General features: G+C 39.4%; 1 protein-coding gene across 2 annotated transcripts; it reads right to left on the minus strand.

The window, feature by feature from the left end:
* Positions 1-1656: 1656 nt before the first annotated feature.
* LOC114513311 (IKBKB interacting protein) lies at positions 1657-18188 on the minus strand. Of its 2 annotated transcripts, none has more exons than XM_028532580.2 (3): positions 17700-18188; positions 13676-13793; positions 1657-2993 (listed from the first exon to the last, which is right to left on the minus strand). In XM_028532580.2, exons 1-3 carry the CDS (start codon positions 17873-17875, stop codon positions 2238-2240), a joined length of 1050 nt encoding a protein of 349 aa, XP_028388381.1. In that variant the 5' UTR covers positions 17876-18188; the 3' UTR covers positions 1657-2237. The 2 variants fall into 2 exon arrangements, with proteins under 2 accessions (XP_028388381.1, XP_028388380.1); XM_028532579.2 differs by lacking the exon at positions 1657-2993 and adding an exon at positions 5323-8758 and having other exon boundaries at positions 17700-18187.
* Positions 18189-18281: the final 93 nt, after the last annotated feature.

Consider the following 18281-nt stretch of genomic DNA (forward strand, 5'->3'; position numbering starts at 1 on the left):
GCCTAGTAACATTCCAGATTTTAGGGTTCCTTTTCAGTACGGCTACCAAACTACTGACAGATTTGTGAAGCATTATTTCAGTGAGTAGACTTAGAACCAAATAAGATGAGTCCCTCATTTTTGGGGCACTGATAAAAAAAATATTCCTCATAAATGAGTTTTCAGATTAAATAAATATGTATTTTTAAGTGCTGAAGTTTTTATATATTTTCATGTCAAAAATGCATTGTTTAAGATGATTGCATGCAACATCATTTACATTTCATTTGGCATCATCATCATGAACAAATACTACATTAGGATGTACTGTACTACAGTGATCTCCCTTTGTGATATAGAGCTGTTTAAAAAAATGTCCCATTCTATGTAACTTTGTTATATTATCTAATGGCTTTGTCCTTTATGTGCCAGGCACTTTAGATATGCTAATGCTGATATTCACAGCAGCCCTGTAAAGTAGGTATTATATTATTCTTGTTTACCGATGAAGAAATTAAAGTTCACAGATAACTAAATTTGTCCAAGGTCACAGAACTAAGGGGTGGTAGAGCCAGGACTGGAACCCAGGTATCTCTGCTTTCAGTGTCCCTTGTAGTTTCTATTATGTTAAAACAGACAGGAATCGAAGTCTTCAACAAACCTGGCTTTTGCCCCTGCAATTATGGAAAATCTATCATAAAAAATCATAGTTCGGAATAAGAAAACTCAAATATGCCAAATGCTAATAGTTGCTGTATTTAGTAATAGTTGCTGTATATAATGGATTCTATTCTTAATATTTAAGGCAAACACATACAAGTGCTTACTCTATCTCAGCTATGTGCTAGGTGCAAAGGGATAGCTTTAAAAAAAGATACAAATTTGAGTGATCTAGAAACTCAAAATCTAGTTTCAGATAGCTATGAAACCATTTGAAAATATGATGGATACCTAATACTTAAGTAAAATTTAAGCAGTAAGCTCTGGCTGGTGTGGCTCAGTGGATTGAGTGCTAGCCTGTGAACCAAAGGGTTGCCAGTTTGATTCCCAGCAAGGGCACGTGCCTGGGTTCTGGGCCAGGTCCCCTATTGGTATAGTTTCTCTCCCTTGCTTTTTTCCTTCCTCCCCTTCTCTAAAAATAAATTCTAAAAAATCTTTAAAAATAAAAAAAGCAATAAAAATGTGAGGGAAACTTCAAGTGGAACAGCAGTTTGGGAAAGAGAAGAGAATAATAGGGAATCCAAGAAGCAGGACGAAACTTCCTTTGGGCTCAGTGCGGAATTATGTGAGTCAATTTTAATACTAAGCATAGTGGCTAAAATGTGATATTAGACTTAATCTTTAAAAAAATTCACATGTTCATAGAAAAACTTACAAGGACGTATTCCTCCTTCAAGCCTCTTAAAGCAACCTTTCCTAAACATCAACATCCACACGATTTCCTTGGGGATTTTATTACAAATGCAGATTTCTGATTCAGTAGCTCTGAGGTGGAGCTTGAGATTCTGCATTTCTAATGAGTGCCTCGGGGAGGTCGATGCTCTGGCCCCCTTGAGGGGAGACACGTGCTCTGTCTCTGTTGGTACTGGCCTTCTGGTTCCAGAACCCATGAGTAATGGTTGTACCACAATTCTTCTCTTGGGATACTGATGGGATTAATAAACTCTCTTTGTTTTCCCTATGAGGTAATGTGGATTAGTGTTTCTTGCAACCAGAGCTCTGATAACCCCCCTAGTAGCTAGCTCTAAGTTCTGTAAGATCAGGAGGTACTTGTTACCCAGTGATGTATCCCTCGGAGCTCCTACACACGAGCTTGGCATGCATGAAGCGCTCCATGGATGGGTAATGAACGCAACAGCCCCGATCCTGATGGCAGGATCCAGTGAGGACCCCAACCCCGTATAGTACGTTCCCTGGCAGGCAGTGAGGGCAAGTCCCAGGGACTCAGAGGCTGCCCCATCTGGATTTCCCAGTGCTACACCGGCAGATCCTGCTTCTCCCTACTTCTTTCTCTCCCTCTCTGATGTATAAGGTTCTTGCTAATGAAAGTTTCAAGTGTATGTTTTAGCATGCTTATTTTGAAAAATCAAGTCTTTGACACTTTAAAAAATTTTTATTTTTACTGTCCAAAATAGAATCATGTACAAAATGGTATTTACTCCAGAATTTCATTATTTCTAACTTGTCAGTCTTTTCATAACATGACAGAGGTCCCATTAAAAATCAAGTTGCTTCCATCTAATCTAAATAGTTTCAAGCTAATCCATATCTGAAATGTGTGTTATTTCATCTTTTATATTCTTAATCTCAGCTTGGACTATGGTGAAATTAGATATTTTTTCATTTAAGAAAGCAATTTCTTTCTCTCTTTGTAGTAAGTCAGCAACCAATCTCCCAATGCGTAGTGTTAAATCATTTACCAATGGTTCAAAACGGGAAAAATCCTTCTTTAGATTATACACCTTTGGCTTTAGATCATTAGCAAAAGTCACTGTCTTCAGAACTTTAGCTCTGTCACTTTCTAGGCTTAAAAACCTATCTGTGTGCTTGTTGAAATCATTCTTTAGCTCTGAAAGCACCTTCTTAACAGAGTTAATTCTCTGTGAATTTTCAGCTGCTGTCTTTCGGAGCATTGCCGTTCGGTCAATGCTACTTGAAAGAAGTTCCCCTATGTTTTTTACTGTGTTTTTCTCTACTTTTTCTATTTTATTTTCCAGTTCTTGCACAGACTCTTTCAATGATGTTATCTCAGTTACTAAACCTGAAATACGTCGTATATCTGTTTTTATAGTTGTAGTCTTGAGACCAATATCTTTTGCCATGGAAATTGTATTTTGGTCTACTTTTGTAATATCTTGAGAAAGAGTTGTCAAATTGTTGTTCAGTGTATCCTGTTTTTCAGTTATCTTGTTGGACCAAGCTTTCAGCTCGGAAATTTCCTCTTGTAGCTGCTTTAGATGAGCAAGTATTTGAAAAGACTTCAACTGTTCCATGATCGCTTCAGACTTCTGACACTATAAGAAAATATAATACCACAGTCATTAAATTGGTTAAAAGCTTAACTTGAAATTCCACTTAAGTTTTATTAGTTTTAACCGTAACTTCACTGCTCCTCTGGAAAGCATTTGGCAAAAGATGTATTAAGTGTATTACTAATGAATAAGAAGGAAAACATTAAGGAAATATAAAATGTTACTGGAAACATTTTTCAGTTGTTATTTTTGTATTATCAATCTTCTGTAGAGAAAATGCGCTAAATGATAGTGACTTCTTTTTCAGTTGCTGGAGATGGGAGGAGGAAGGAATATCACATTATTTGGTACAATTCCCTCATTTTACAAATTAAAACAGCCCCCAAAATCAGGGGCCCCAAAACGTACAGTTAGTGGCAAGGCCTAGGTCAGAACTGTTTTTCCTCCACCACTGTTTCCCAACTCTTCCTTAAGCATTCCTTAATTCCTTCTTACGCCTAAGGCACAGACAATTTTAGGTCAGTTACAACTTTGAGTGACTTCCAGTCTAGTTTAAAAGTGACATGGCAGTCATCACCTCCCATCAAATTTGGCTGAATGACAGCTTTTTGAATCCTCAGGGATGTTCTACTGATAGACTCCTTGTGATTCTTTTCCTCCCCTGGGGAAAGCAGCAGGGTGCATTGAACAGTGTGAAGTCAGTAGCTACTGGAGTTGGACAGACCCAGCAGCTTGATTGCAAGATTCCTAATCTTGCTGAGTCTCAATTTCTTCATTTGTAAAATGGGTCTCATAGTTAGCAAAGCTGTGGTGAGCATTCATGGCAAGACATGCAAAATGCCCTACACAATGACTGAGATCCAGCAGGTACTCAACAGAGAGCTGTTAGGATGATAATGATGAATGGAGACCTCCTAGCAGTGTGACAGTGCACTACCCTGCTCCCCTGCTATGCAAAGCTGGGATGGAGCATTTTGATTTGTATTACATTGACAGTTCATAGCTGAACTGAAATATACAGATGCTGGGTGAATTTCTATAGCTTTTGCCGACTCTGCAAATACGAGGTAAGGCTATAGAAGAAAGGGTTTTTTGTTTGTTTTGGTTTGTGCATTTGGTGAATTTACAGCATCATTATTGTATAATGAGGTCATATTAAGCTTTGATCAAAATTATAGATTCAGCCCTGGCTGGGTAGTTCAGTAGGTGAGAGCGTCATCCTGATAAGATGAGGTTTGATCCTTGGCCAGGACACATACAAAAATCAACCAATGAATGTATAAATAAGTGGAAAAACAAATTGATGTTTTTCTCTATCCCTTCCCCTCTAAAATCAATTAAAAAAAGGTAATAGATTCTGTCAAAGGTCTAGAAGTAGGTTGAGATTAAAAATAATGTCATTAACTTTGTAACTTACAAGTTTAGTTTTCTATGAAACCATACAGGTGAATAAATCAACATTTTTCATTACAAAAAATAAAAGTATGCCTAGTCAACAGCTTCTGATAAAAATTTAAAGAAAAGCATAAATATACTTTGGAAATTTACATCCAAGAGTTTAAAAAATTGGGTGTTTGTTTTATAAAAGTGAATTATATGTATGCTAAATGTTCTTTTTAAAATGAGTCCAGTATTCTGTATCAGAAATTAATTCATATAAAATCAATTATCAATTACAAAGATACAAAAGTATGTCTAAGAATATGGTAATCTGCCCTGGCTGGTGCAGCTCAGTGGATTGAACACCAGCCTGTGAACCAAAAGGGTCGCTGGTTCGATTCCCAGTCAGGGCACATGCCTGGGTTGCAGGCCAGGTCCCCAGTTGGGGGCGTGCGAGAGGCAACCACACATTGATACTTCTCTCCCTCTCTTTCTTCCTCTGTTCTCTTCCATCTAAAAATAAAATAAAATGCAAAAAAAAAAAAAGAGAAAAGAATATGGTAATCTTTCTTAAGGAAAGATCAACAGTGTAATCCAGTATTTGATATATAGGGAAGTTTTTGAAATTTCAAGTATTTCTGTTAAATAAATGAAAGAAACAGAGGAAGATAATTTGGTACATCTAAAACTCTCTAATGACATTTTTAAATAGGGAAACCTGTGCATAAAGGAATATATACGTGTATACACACAGTTTCCTCATGAAATCCTTGTAGAAGGGCAGTTTTTGTTCCCCCCGTAACTGCCCCTATAGAGCACAGTGGGCACATTGTCTCCCTTTATTTTCTGTAACTTACTATGATATACACAAATTAATAATAATAATGAGGTATCAAATACAGTGACAGACCAGAAAAAAAAGTGGAAGTGAAGAATACAAGAGATCACATCGCATCTTACAGGATGGATGTTGAAAGAACAAAGTTGCAGCTAACTTTATAATCTATTTTATTGGCATGAAAATAAAAGCAAACACATACAAGTTTGTCAGTGCACACAGACATGAACTTAGAAATTCAGAATTCAAGAAATTTAATGTTAGGATTACAGAAATTAGTGCTATGCCTTTTTAGTAGCACACTTCCATTTTTATGATCAATGGCTGCCCACCATAGGAGACCATGTTTGGAATTTTTCAAAAAATGTGCAGATTTACACAGTAAAACTACATGACCACAACTGCCTTTTGTGGCCAACTGCTTTCAAGTTCTTTGTGCTTAATTCCACTGAAATTGCATTATAAAACTGGGACTACAGTTGGTTATTGTCAAGAATAAGCAAGCAGGAACAGTACTTCCACATGCAGTTGACTCAGTTTTCAATGCCAAGTTTGGACACTCTTGATACATGAGTTTACCAATAAAAGTCCCAAGGCCTCCCCCAACCCTGCACATTTCTGATTATTGTTATTCAAAGAATACGGCTGGACCTCTGCTTAATCACATATCAGTATGTCCATGACTTATTCTTTGTGACTCTATTATTATAGAGTTTTGAGTAAAATAAAATCACTATATGAAACAAATTTGGTCGGGCAATTAGTTTGGAGACTCTTTAAAATGATGGACTTTTAATTACCTTAATTTTCATCATCTCTTTTTTCATTTTTATTTGTGTGTGTGTGTGTACTCCGCCCACTGTGGGGAGTGGCCCTGGGGCAAAGGAGAGAGGGTGGAGGCTGAAGAGCAGAGCCTTTTAAGTTTGTTTCATTAAATCCTGTGCCTAAGTTGGAGAGGCAGGAAGTTGTACCTCTGGATGAGTAGCCTAACCCTAACCCTAAACCCCAGCGTCCCCTTCCCCGCTCAGGAACCCAGAGGAGAGCCTGAAGAACTTTGAGATGCGGGAAGCTGAACTGGCCCTCGGAAAGGCAAAGCCCTGAGGCCTGGTCCCCTGAGTATTTGGACCATCTGCCCATGGCCTTAGTTTGCAGCCCTGCGTTGCACATTTCTGTTTGTGGTGCCTTTCTCCAGCTGGTGCATTAAAGGCCAGGACGGTGTCCTAACTTGTCTTGACTTTTACAAACTTGGCACAAGCAGGCTCCCAGAAAATACCTCTTAAGTGTCATTAATCCACAAACACTGACTTAACTCTTGTCAGGTAACTGGCACCATTCTGGTCCTTGGGGGTACAGTAGTGAACAGAAGAGATAAATCCTTGCGTTCCTAGAACTTATACTGGGGATAACAGTTCATAAAATTTGTTCCACAGAAAGTTTGTTAAGGGGATACGGAGTTGGAAGTTTACAGTTTTACATGGCGGGGGGGGGGGTGGGGGGGTGGGGCAGGGTACAGGTGGAGGGTTAAGGGAAGGTAACATTTGAGAAAGACCCTCAAGGACAGGAGCATTCTAGGCAGAAAATTGGTGTAAAAGTGTGAGCAGGGAAGGAGGGAAAGTGTGGAAAGAGGTGAGGCTGGAGAATTAGGGAGGTGGCAGGCTGGCTCTCATTTTTTCTCATTTTGCTGCTTTTTCCTGTTTAAAATAGGCCACTGGCTTTTGGTGTATGGTTTCTCTGGAGATCCTGTATCTAGTAAACTCAAGACTCTGTAATACAGTCAGAACCTTTTATAAAAAAACATGCCAGCTATGCAGAGATATTCCAAAAGTCCATACTTCAAAGCATACACACTTAATTTATAGGAAAAACCTTCAGCAAAAGCATACATGGAAGGGCAAAAGTAGGCTTACAGTTTACTCGCAAGGAAAATAATACAATAATTAATAAGTCATAATATAAGAATAAACTGTCTCATGTACTCACAACTGTAAACTACTTTTACCTCACTCTATATTTACTATTATTTAGAAATTCTTACAAGATTCTGTAACACAGTTTAGAACTTTAACAAAAAGTAAAAAAAAAAAAAAGGTTTCCAAGACTCCATAGTTTTCAAAAAGTGCATATTAATTCATAGCAAAGCACCCCAGGCTTGCCCTTGGGCATGATATCTTTTATTTTAGACAAAATTTCTTTAGACAATGAATTTCATTGTCTGGATTCTTAGCCAGTAGTAAATTACAAAAAAAAAAAATGAAGAAGACCTGGCTGAGACTGGCATTTTACCAACCAACCGGACAGAAAGATCAGGCCAGGTCACCTTTTCTGGTGACAGAAATGATAGAACAAGTATGATAGATATAAGTATTGAAAAAATAGCAAACTGGGGTCATTTAGTAAGGAGGTAATCCTCATTAGCTCCTAGAGAAATTAATATATTTGTATATCAATAGAAATAGGTGAAATTCATAATGATGACTATTAAAGAAAAGCATTTAAAATAATAAGTATATTGCTTCTTAAAAAGCAGAGAAATATATATTTGAGAAATTTATCTATTTAAAATGGTTAAAATAAAATAAGTTTTATTGCTTAAAGAGATAAGCTTTGATCATCGGGATAATCCATTTGTGTGGACACCTCCCTTCTTTTCCCATACTGTAGGATGACGTGAGACATCATCACACAATGCCAAAGTGTGGAACCAGTCAACTGATACATAGTAATGTGGTTCATCAGAATTGATGCAGTGCATTTAGAAATCACCATTGATTCCTTCATTTTCCAGATTATGTTCTTCTAAAGCTCCCTTTTCTCTTGTGCTTGAATGTACTATAAAGTCATGAACCTTTCCTTTCAGAACATCCAGTTCATTTTGCATCTTTAATATGCTGTTATCGTACTGAAGTCCTTCAAGGGTTTTCTGCATCTCCATGATCTCAGATACTGCTTTGAGCATATCGTCTTCCATATTAAACATCTGAATAGTTAAGTCTTCCATTTTCTTCTCTGTCCCTAGCAGGTCCTGGGAAACTTTGAGAACAGAGCGAATTGCACTTTCTATGGTTGGCAAATGTGTCTTGCATTCTTCCACGTTGGGTTCATAGCTGGAAAGCTTGTTGGTCAGGTCTTCATCTCTGGCAAAGAGAGCATGCTGTTCCTCTTCGAGCTTTTCAACCGCTCTTGTATCAGAGCCCAGCTGCTCCTCGACCCGCAGAAGATCCTCCTCTTCTTGTCTTTTCACTGTTCTAATATTTCTGAGTGTGCTGTCTTCTAAATCTTTTAGCCTCTCAGTGAGCAGTTTTATTCCTTGTTCAGCTGAGTTAATTTGGACAGTAACTTGAGAATGTATATGCTTTGATTCCGACTTGAAAATGTCTGTATTAACATTCATTTCTTCTAGGCTTCTCTTCCAGAAATTTGTAACATTTTGGAATTTCTCATTAAGGCTTTGCATCTTTTGAGTGAGCATCTCTTCATTGTTTTGAATGTCATGCATGACATGCTGGAGGCTGGACACTTCCTGCTCAAACTGGGTCACCAAAGACATGGATGATGTAGCTTCCTGCAGGATACTTTCAGTAGACTCAAGCTGCATTTGTAACACAAAACAATTCCCAATGCTACTTAATAACTTTTATATTAGGGAAACACACTTTAACAAGCATGTGCCAAGTTCAAATTCTGAAGATGTCTAAAATACCAAGTATATCAGAACCATACTGACAAATACATTTGTTACTTTAATGCTGTTTTAAAATACTCAAAACAGATTTAGTAGGTTAGCACTATAGCAGAAAAAGACACACCTGAATTTATAATCCTGAATATTGGCATATTTTCATGGAGGGGTATTCAAGTGAAAAATAATGCTAAAGGAGCCTGAAGTATATTACATTTCTTTCTTTTTTCACTCCAATGGAAAGCAACTTAGTTGTCATTTAAATGGTTATTTGGCTTTTTTATAAACTGTAAATAGTTACAAAACTTATTAACAGAATCAGATATCACAAAGGCAAAATGAATAAAAACCCCCCACAGTTTAGTGAGACAACCTACGTCAAACAGTAAAGTGTTCTAAGTAGCTGCAAATTATGGTAAGCTCCTGGCGTGTTCCAATGTATGCCTGGAACATACATGGGCCAGGTTGTGGACTTCTCTTAGTCCACACTCACACAGACAACAGCCTTAGAGACACAGAAAGGCCTAGAAATGAACATCAATTTATTAAATGTTTGAAGCCCTGTGTTGAAGGCAAATACTGTACAAGACACAGTTCTGCCCTTCAATAGCATAGTTTAATTGGGGTGAAAGCCACGTCTATATGAAAGGGAAGAACTATGGAAGCACTCACATGGGCACCGAAACAAAACTTTGATGATCAAGGAAAATATTCTAGAAGTGTAATATAATATCTGCTTCCAGTTGCTTCCTCTAAATTATTCTACACACTAGGTGCCTCATGAGCGCAGTAGGTAGTGCGTCAGTCTCATAAATTATTCTACACACTACAGACAGATTAAGCTTTTAGAAACTGCTGTGTACATCACAGGACAACATGAAAAAGCCCACAATGTTTCCTAATACTTCTAGGATCAAGTCCCAAAGCCCATAACCTCTCTCTGTGCTCGTCTTCCTTCCTCTCTGCTTAGCTAAGTTCTGTCCTTCCTTCAAGGCTCAGACCAGATCTCAGCTTGTCAGCGGAGCGTTCTGCCATAGCCCTAGCCTGACAGTTTGAACTCCTGCGGCACATACCGTATTGTGTATTTGCCCTCTATTTGCCACTGAACGCATATAATTCAAGAATTTTTGAGTGTTCCCTCTGTGCCCGACCTGCTCTAGACACTGGGTATGAAAGCATAGATATAGTATAGTCCCTGGCTTCACAATTGGGTTAAGGGAGATAGTGCCTTGGACCTTTTACATCACATATTCTAGAGTTCCAGTAAGATTTATTAAGTGTCCTCTGTTTCATTATTAGGCAGTAGGGATATAAACATAAGAGACACTGTGTTAGTCCTAAAGATCAGTAGAGGAGACAAATTAACAATGACAAAAAGATCACAATAGATTATGATTTGTGTCATGACAGAAATAGCACGGGAGAATGGATGCTTGCAGGCAAGGTCAGACTCTGGGTATCAGTGAGGAAAGGCTGAGAAGTGACTCTGAAATCCGACCCTTTAACAGGCTGATGAGCTAGTCTGGTAAAGACAGGAGAGCTTCCAAATTCTTTCGGGGAAGAGATCATGTCTTATGCATTTTTGAAGTCCCTGTATCTTGGGGTATAAAGAACATGTTTGTTGATGTTTAAGAAGAAAAATGGCCATAAACCTTCTGCACCCACCCCAATCATACTTGAAGCAGTTCCAGGTGACAGCTGGGAGCAAATGTGTGACAGTACAATAAGACAAGGCTGAGACCTTGTTTGTTGGGAACGCCCTGCCTGGTTTCAGAAGCTGTAATCCCCCGTGGCTAAGGCTGAGTAAAGGACCTTGTGACCATAAGCCACTTAGGAGACAAAGCTTATCTTCCTTGCAGGGACACCACCTCTGCCCCCTTTCTCTTCACCCTGCTTGGCCCTGGGCGGATGACTGGTTAGCCCATGATCGGTAAGATTCCTCAAAAGAGGGACGACCTAAGACAGGCACAGTCTCAAAGGGGCCCTCAGAAGGACTTGGGGGGCTATAGAAAAAGGGGGTGATGGACCCTCGCTTCTTAGTTTTGACATAGCCTGAGTCCTCATTCTGTCTGCAAGAAGTTTCCTAATTTCTTGGCTGCCTTACTTCCCCTGCCTGACTTAAGCCTGAAACAATGCTGGAGGTGGGTGCAGCCCTGTGCTGGAAAGAGCAGGTTCCCTAGGGTGATCAGGCCTAAGAAAGAATGTATAAAATCCCACGAAACCTACTTTGTTAACACCCTCAATTTAAATAAGGGTCCAAGCAGGAAGTGAGTTTGTTCCCCAAAGTTTTATGGCCCTTTAACGACTTGACCCTGACTCAGAATAAGCCATCAGAGTTCTTTGAATGTTATCTATTGTTTAATCATTGCTGCCTGACAATGATTGATGAGCTTTACATATACACCCTGTATTCCTGTGCAAATTGACCCAATAAAAGCTTGTCAAGGCAAGGGTAAGGATGCTCTCCTCTTGAGAGGGTGGCCAGGAGCCAGGATCCTCATCACTTGTTTACAAATTATTTTTAATGCCCACATGTAGCCCTAACACAAGTTCCTTTAAAAAGCAATTCTGAGAAATACATGCACGTTGGTAGCACTGCTAGGTTCAGTCGTCTTATCAGCAGCATTTTGAAGAGGCAAGCTTGTCTTCACCTAAGGCAGCCCCTGCCTGGGCTGCTCATCAGAGTATAACCTGAGGCAGTAGACCCCAAAGGTTGAGAAGATCAAGTTTGCAAGATAACAAGGTCTCAAGACTTAATCTGCACATACAAGATGGGGGAAAAGTAAGTTTACAGTTGTTCCTGTCGAAAATAATACAATAATTAATAAATACAAGAATAAACTCTGTTTTGTGTACTCACAACTGTAAACCCACTTTTGCCCCATCCTGTATATACTGCCTAGTAAACAACAGTTAGCATTTATGGACTGCCATATATTCGAACAGTTTTTCATTTTTTAAAAAAGAGTTAATATGTTAAATTTATTACTGCTTGAAAGTGTTCATAGAGTTTACATACATATGTTATCTCATCTGATCTTTAGAGAAAAACTTATTCTCACTTAGTGAATAAGGAAATGGAGACCGTGAGAAGCTGAAGTGATTTTTCCCAAGGTGATGCGGTTGTGACTGGAGCCCATGCTTACTTGTTTTCCCTTCCTACCCCACTGTGCTGCCCATTAGGGTCAGCTCTGTGAAACGGCAGCTACTGTTAAACTATTCCTGGGGCGGAGTAGGAGAGAAAGAGAGAAAGAGCTATGTTAAGACTGAATATTTTTTGGATCCTATGATATATTTTTTTAAGATTTTATTTATTTATTTTTAGAGAGGGAAGGCGGGGGAGAGAGAGAGAGAGAGAGGGAGAGAAACATCAATGTGCGGTTGCTGGGGGTTCTGGCCTGCAACCCAGGAATGTACCCTGGCTGGGAATCGAACCTGGGACACTTTGGTTCCCAGCCCACACTCAATCCACTGAGCTACGCCAGCCAGGGCTCCTATGATATTTTAAACATCTGTTTCAAGAAGCATTTTAACCCTGGCTGGTGTGGTTCAGTGGACTGAGCGTGGGCCTGCAAACCAAAGGGTCCCATTGGATTCCCAGTCAGAGCACATGCCTGGGTTGCAGGTCAGGCCCCTAATAGGGGGCACTTGAAAGGTAACTGCACATTGATGTTTCTCTCCCTCTCTTTCTCCCTCCCTTCCCCTCTCTAAAAATAAATCAATAAAATTTTAAGGAAAAAAAAAAGCATTTCAATTGCTACCAAAATTTTCATTTAAAAAGGTAACCTTTCTTCAAAATTTGCTATCAATAGCTTTTAAGCTCATAAAGTTTGTCCCCTGGATTTTTTTATCATGTTCCTTCTGATTAGAGGGTCCCCAACAATGATAACCAGATTCCAACCTGAGCCCTACATCAAAATGTCAATTCTTGCAGCTCCTTCCCAGAGGCCCCTAAGCTCACATTTGATGCCCTGGCATGTTTAAAGGGATATGGAATTTTTCATCCACGGTCTTTATCTTCTGAGGGAGTATATCCTCATCCTGTGCATGTGGCTTTAGGAACTGAGACCCTCTATTTCATTTATGTTCATTTTTATAACATCCTTGCTCGCCCTGGCGCCAATCACAAGTCCTGTCTACCTTATGACATGAGTAACGATTTAGTGGATGAATAAATGAACCGATAAGACAGGTTTCCCGATGACAGCTTGGTCCCTACTAGCCAGGCAAGGCCCACATGATGCCGTATTGATTACAGCAGACCCTCTCCTGAGAGGTGCGGTAGTTAAAATTTTTTGTCACGCAATTCTAAGAATCTCAGAAATAATGCATCTGCATTCACAGCTTGAAGAAACACAACAGAGACATGGATTTTAATTTTCATTTGGTTATAAAATCATTTTTTTAGGTTAGTCAGTCTTATATGCATATAGACATACGCTTACCAAGTGGAAAGAAGAGGAATAAATACTGATGGATCTTTGCCCAACAAATGCTTTTCCTACTCTAATTTAATTTTATAGCTAAAGATCGATCACATTTTCAGTGCTCTAGACACTTGATATATAAATAGAAAATTGAGGTCACCTCAGTATGAGCACATTAGTCTTTTCAAACAATAACATTAGTTATAGTAAAAAAATTTTTGTCCTTTCAAAATATAATTTGTCTAAATTGGATTGAAGGGACACTGTAAAGACGTAGGGAGACCTATGAGAGTTAAAACAGCATTGTCTGAAAGGTAGGAAAAAAGAATTTATGAACTGGGGTAGATAGTGGGGAAGAAAAATGGGAAAAATATTCCCAAATAAGTCAGTTAATAATTACCTTTTCTGAAATTAAACTGATTTTATTTCGAAGTCCTTGGAATTCATTCGTTTCTATTTTCAGTAACTGGTATTGGTTTTCCACCTTTGCAAACTTTTCCACCTGCTGAAATACAAACCTGGAAAAGAAAAAAATCACTATCACCTAATTAAAATCTATTTAAGTCTGAATTTTAAGAGTATTTTATACCCAGTTCTGGTAAGGGCAACATAAATTCCGGTATGGGTAGTAGCAGCTTTTATCAGTTTATTTTAATAAACATTTATACCCTAACTGATGTGGCTCAGTGGATTGAGTGCCAGCCTGAGAACCAAAGGGTTGATGGTTCAGTTCCTGGTCAGGGTACATGCATGGGTTGTGGTTCCTGGTTTGGGGTTTGTGAGAGGCAACTAACCTATGAATCTCTTGCATATCGATGTTTCTCTCCCTCTCTCCCTTCCCTTCTCTCTAAAAATAAATAAATAAAATATTTTTAAAAATATTAACTGTTTAGCATTAAGGAAAATTTTCTAGAAGCCAAAAATGTACAATGAGAGGAGGTGGCTTCAATTCTGAAAAACTAATTTTTAAAACAGACATCTGGATTAGCACCCAAGGTGCTTTGTTTCCTTTTTATATGTCAGAGGCATATTTCAACAGTAATTCAAAGCCTCTTCACACTCATCTCTAATTTAGATGAGACAAACAATTAGGGCCACATCTTGTAGTTGAAGAAAGAAAGAAGCTGTAAGTATTTCTGGAGCAAGGATTTCTATTTCTAGGGCCCTGTCTCTTTTTGGATTAATGTCAAAGAGGAAGCATATCATACTGGTTGAGTAAGGAGCTGGGCAACTTTGGCTCTGCCATTTACTCTCTGTAAAACCACCTTGGACAAGTTATTTATCTTTGCTACAGTTTTCTCATCTGTAAAAAGGGGATACTACCAGTTAGTTCACAGGGTTGTTGTACAGATAAATAGGCTCCTATTTACAAAGCTCCCAGACAGTGCCTAGAGCGTCACACCTCAGCTACTCTTCTTTAAGTGCCCTGCCTTTTCTTCCTTTCTTTTTTTAAGATTTTATTCATTTATTTTTAGAGAGGGAAGGGAGGGAGAAAGAGAGAGAGAGGGAAACATCAATGTGCTGTTGCTAGGGGTCATGGCCTGCAACCCAACCATGTACCCTGACTGGGAATCAAACCTGTGACACTTTGCTTCGCAGCCTGCGCTCAATCCACTGAGCTACACCAGCCAGGGGTGCCCTGCCTTTTCTTTCAGACTGCTTTGTGCAGCTGCTCTGCCATCCTCTGACAAAGCCTATAGTGGTTGACAGAAGCTCCAGGTCTGTGCCCCTTTGAAACCAGGGATGGGTTTATAACAAATAAAGGATGTAATGCAATGAAAGGATGAGACCACTCATAAGACAACCATTTTCTTATCCTGTTTTGGGGTCTCTTCCCATTATCATGTAAGTAAAGGCCTTGAAGACTTGGGTGTAGGAGGAAAAGACCAAGCTAATTGGCTACCACAGCAGGGTTTACAAAAGGCATCCTTTTGACTCCACAATCCATTGCAGTCTATAGACCTCACTCGGGTTCAGGGCCTGGTGGTATTAAACTGTACACCCTTGGATCGTTGCCTCTGCAGAGCTCCTTTAGGAATCTTAGATGGTGGCAGACAGCTGATTGAGGGCTAATATATTATAGGAGTTTGTCTGGCTGTTTCAACTTAATGAAAAAGAGGCAAATAACAAAAGGAGCTGTTATAATGGAACTTTAGCAAGAAAAGAAGGTCCAGGGTCACCACTGGAGTCAGTAAACCTGGTAGTCCCGCTTCGTGCTACAGCTTAATTTTTAGCGTGATACTGAATGTTCTGAAAAGCACTGACTATATTCCATTATCAAAAAGCAGGACATTTAAAGAATAACTGTCTTAGATAAAACCCCATTAACAACAACAAAATGCTGAAAAAATGGGGTTTTTCTGTAAAAAAATCATTTATACAGAAAAGCCACACTTTTTCTGTATAAATGATTTATAAAGTGTGTTAGATAATAAAAAGTGAGTTACCTGATTGTTTAAAGAGCTTTTGACTTCTTATACATAATTGTCTCAAATGTGATAAGAAACTTTTATAAAGGCAATTTAGCATCTATTGATATTTCCAGAAGAAACTTTACAATGGAACTTCTGGTTTTCAATTTATGTATTATATAAACTAGTAAAATATTATTTGTGACTTGTTTAGTAATTTCACAAATTTTTTGAAAATGGAATCTCTTCAGTCCTCTTACCTGAAAAATTTCCTTAAGAATTTATAAACAAAGTCTGCAAAGTAACAGTCAAAGGCAAGGAGTTTTAGGCAACTGTTATCTCCAATGTCTTTTTGTTAAACTGACAAATCAGGACTTTATCTGTTACACATTATCTTTGCTTGCTCTCTGAACAAGACTCCTAAGACTAAAAGGCCTGAAGACACTGAGATAGTGATCTCTTCAAATCCTCCTTGGGCAGTGGAAGGGTTTAAACTCCACCTCCCAATTTAATTTAAGTGTAAAAGGATGGATAAACTGTGTTGATAGGCACATATATTTCAATGTTGTATTTTAACAATTATGGACAGTGTCAGTATAGTAAGCATTCAATATCCGACAAACTGACCTTTAGATGCTGAAGTATGTGTTCTAGAGGTAAAATCTCCATGGCTTTATTAAAATTTCAGTATTCTGAGAGGCCAAAGCCATTATTCTCTGGAGCATTTTACAACTGGCTTCCTGGCAACTGTCATCAGTTTTGTTTCAAATAAACTATCAATAAAAATTCTCTACTGTTTTGGACATTTCTTATGTTGACAGATTACTATTAGTGCTTTTTCCCAGGACAGTAACTAAATTTTTGGAAAGCTGAACATTTTGTGATATAATTTATCTCACATGAATATGCATCTTTGGATAATTAATGAGAATAAATTCAGTAACTAAAACCAGTTGTCTTAAGTTCCAGGGAAAAGCAATATTTATCTTTGAGGATACTAACTTCTATTACTGAATAACTTTTCCAATACAAATAGGTTTAACTTATCTAAGGAAGGTCATGCGTTTTAAGACATAAGAACAGTTTATTCAAAACAGTAAATTCAGTACATTTATTCTTTTAGGATCAATATCAAAATATTCCATAAACAAAAATAACATTAGTAAAACAACATATATCTTTGAAGAGAACACTTAATAATCAATACATTATTGTAACAAGTCTTTTAAGTTCGACTCAGGATGAGTCACCATTAAAGTATAATTCAAAATTTACTAGCATAAAAATGTTCTAGACTAGAGGATGTACAGGGTTCCTTTTGGAATTCGATTTCGAAGATGAATATTCTTCTAAGTACTTTAAAGTCAGTGAAAAATGGAGGGAAAGTCTAATTTAAAACATCTTGTCACAAGTGCTGTTTTTATAGCGTTCCAGTACTCAAATTCAATCTGTAGCTTAGGAATAGACTAAATTTATACACGCATGCACAAGGATCAAGACAGAAATCCTCCAAACTTTGATATAATCATTAACGTTTCTTGGTTTGAGATCATAAGGAATCCTTTTAAGGTTGCAAAACGTTGCCATTAGGCATTTATGGGGTGGGGCAAATTTCTCCCGGACAAATGCACAGCAGACTGGAAATAACGGGTTATAAAAACGGGAAAGCTTCAGACGTGTCGTAGGCACTTTAATAAAGTTTGGTCGAATCTGCATCTATTAAGAAATGGCTGACTCGTTCCAAATCTTAGCCTCAACTCCAGTTGAGCAAACCGGGCAAGTTACTAGTAGAAAGGTAAAATGAGTTACAAAAAAAGAGCGAAAGAAAAAAAAGAAGTTGGGGTGTCCCTTCTAGGCGGTCGAGGCAGAGAAACAGAAGCCGCAAGTCTGGTGATGAGGGTGGAGATTAGAGGATGCGGAGCCGGGTGGGGCCGGAGCAGGACCAAGACAAGAGCAGGGCGATCGACCACGGGAGGCCGTACTAGGGCCCCGTACGGCCTAGTGTCCACTTACCAGGCCAGGCCCAGGCACATCCCCAGTGACAGGAGGCTCACGCCAGTCCGGGGGTCCACCCAGCCCCCACCTCCACTGTCCCGGGACTCTGGGTTCTTCCCGCCCTCGCTCCGCTTCCCGGGATCCGCGGGGGCTCCCTTGGGCCCCGACTTCTTCCGGTTCTTCACCTCGGACATGTTTGGAGGTCCCGAGGGTAGCAAAGCCAGGGCGGACCCTACACTTTCAGGGAGTGGGACGTGGCCGCCTTAGCCTCCGCTGGAAGCCTTGGTGGTGGCCGCGTCCCCGCCCAGACTTAGCACCGCCCAGAAATCAGGCCTCTTTCTCTCTTGGCCATCCTCGCTGCTTCACGGAGTCCTCCCATCTTCCAGCTGCGACAGAGGTTCACACAACCTCCTCCTCCCGCTGTGTTAATGCTTCAAGCCCCAGGAAACCTTAGCCACCAGGCTCCGGCTGGCCGCGGGAACGCCGGAGGCGGGGCTGGCAGCGCTCGCCACGCCCAGAACGCGGAACTCCCCCTTGGTTTAGCCACGCCCCCGTCCAGGGCTGGGGCGCAGGGCGCTTTTACGCGCGCGGGCACAGGCC

Source organism: Phyllostomus discolor, chromosome 2 (assembly GCF_004126475.2).
Source record: "Phyllostomus discolor isolate MPI-MPIP mPhyDis1 chromosome 2, mPhyDis1.pri.v3, whole genome shotgun sequence".
Lineage (NCBI taxonomy): Eukaryota > Metazoa > Chordata > Mammalia > Chiroptera > Phyllostomidae > Phyllostomus > Phyllostomus discolor.

What these genes read in the sequence shown, in the direction of transcription:
- LOC114513311 (XM_028532579.2), bottom strand. Translation starts at nt 17,875, where the DNA reads ATGTCCGAGGTGAAGAACCGGAAGAAGTCGGGGCCCAAGGGAGCCCCC. An exon ending in ATGTGCCTGGGCCTGGCCTG is followed by an intron (nt 13,794 to 17,699) that starts GTAAGTGGACAC and finishes TTTCTTTTCCAG; the next exon opens with GTTTGTATTTCAGCAGGTGG. An exon ending in TCAGTTTAATTTCAGAAAAG is followed by an intron (nt 8,759 to 13,675) that starts GTAATTATTAAC and finishes TTACAAATGCAG; the next exon opens with CTTGAGTCTACTGAAAGTAT.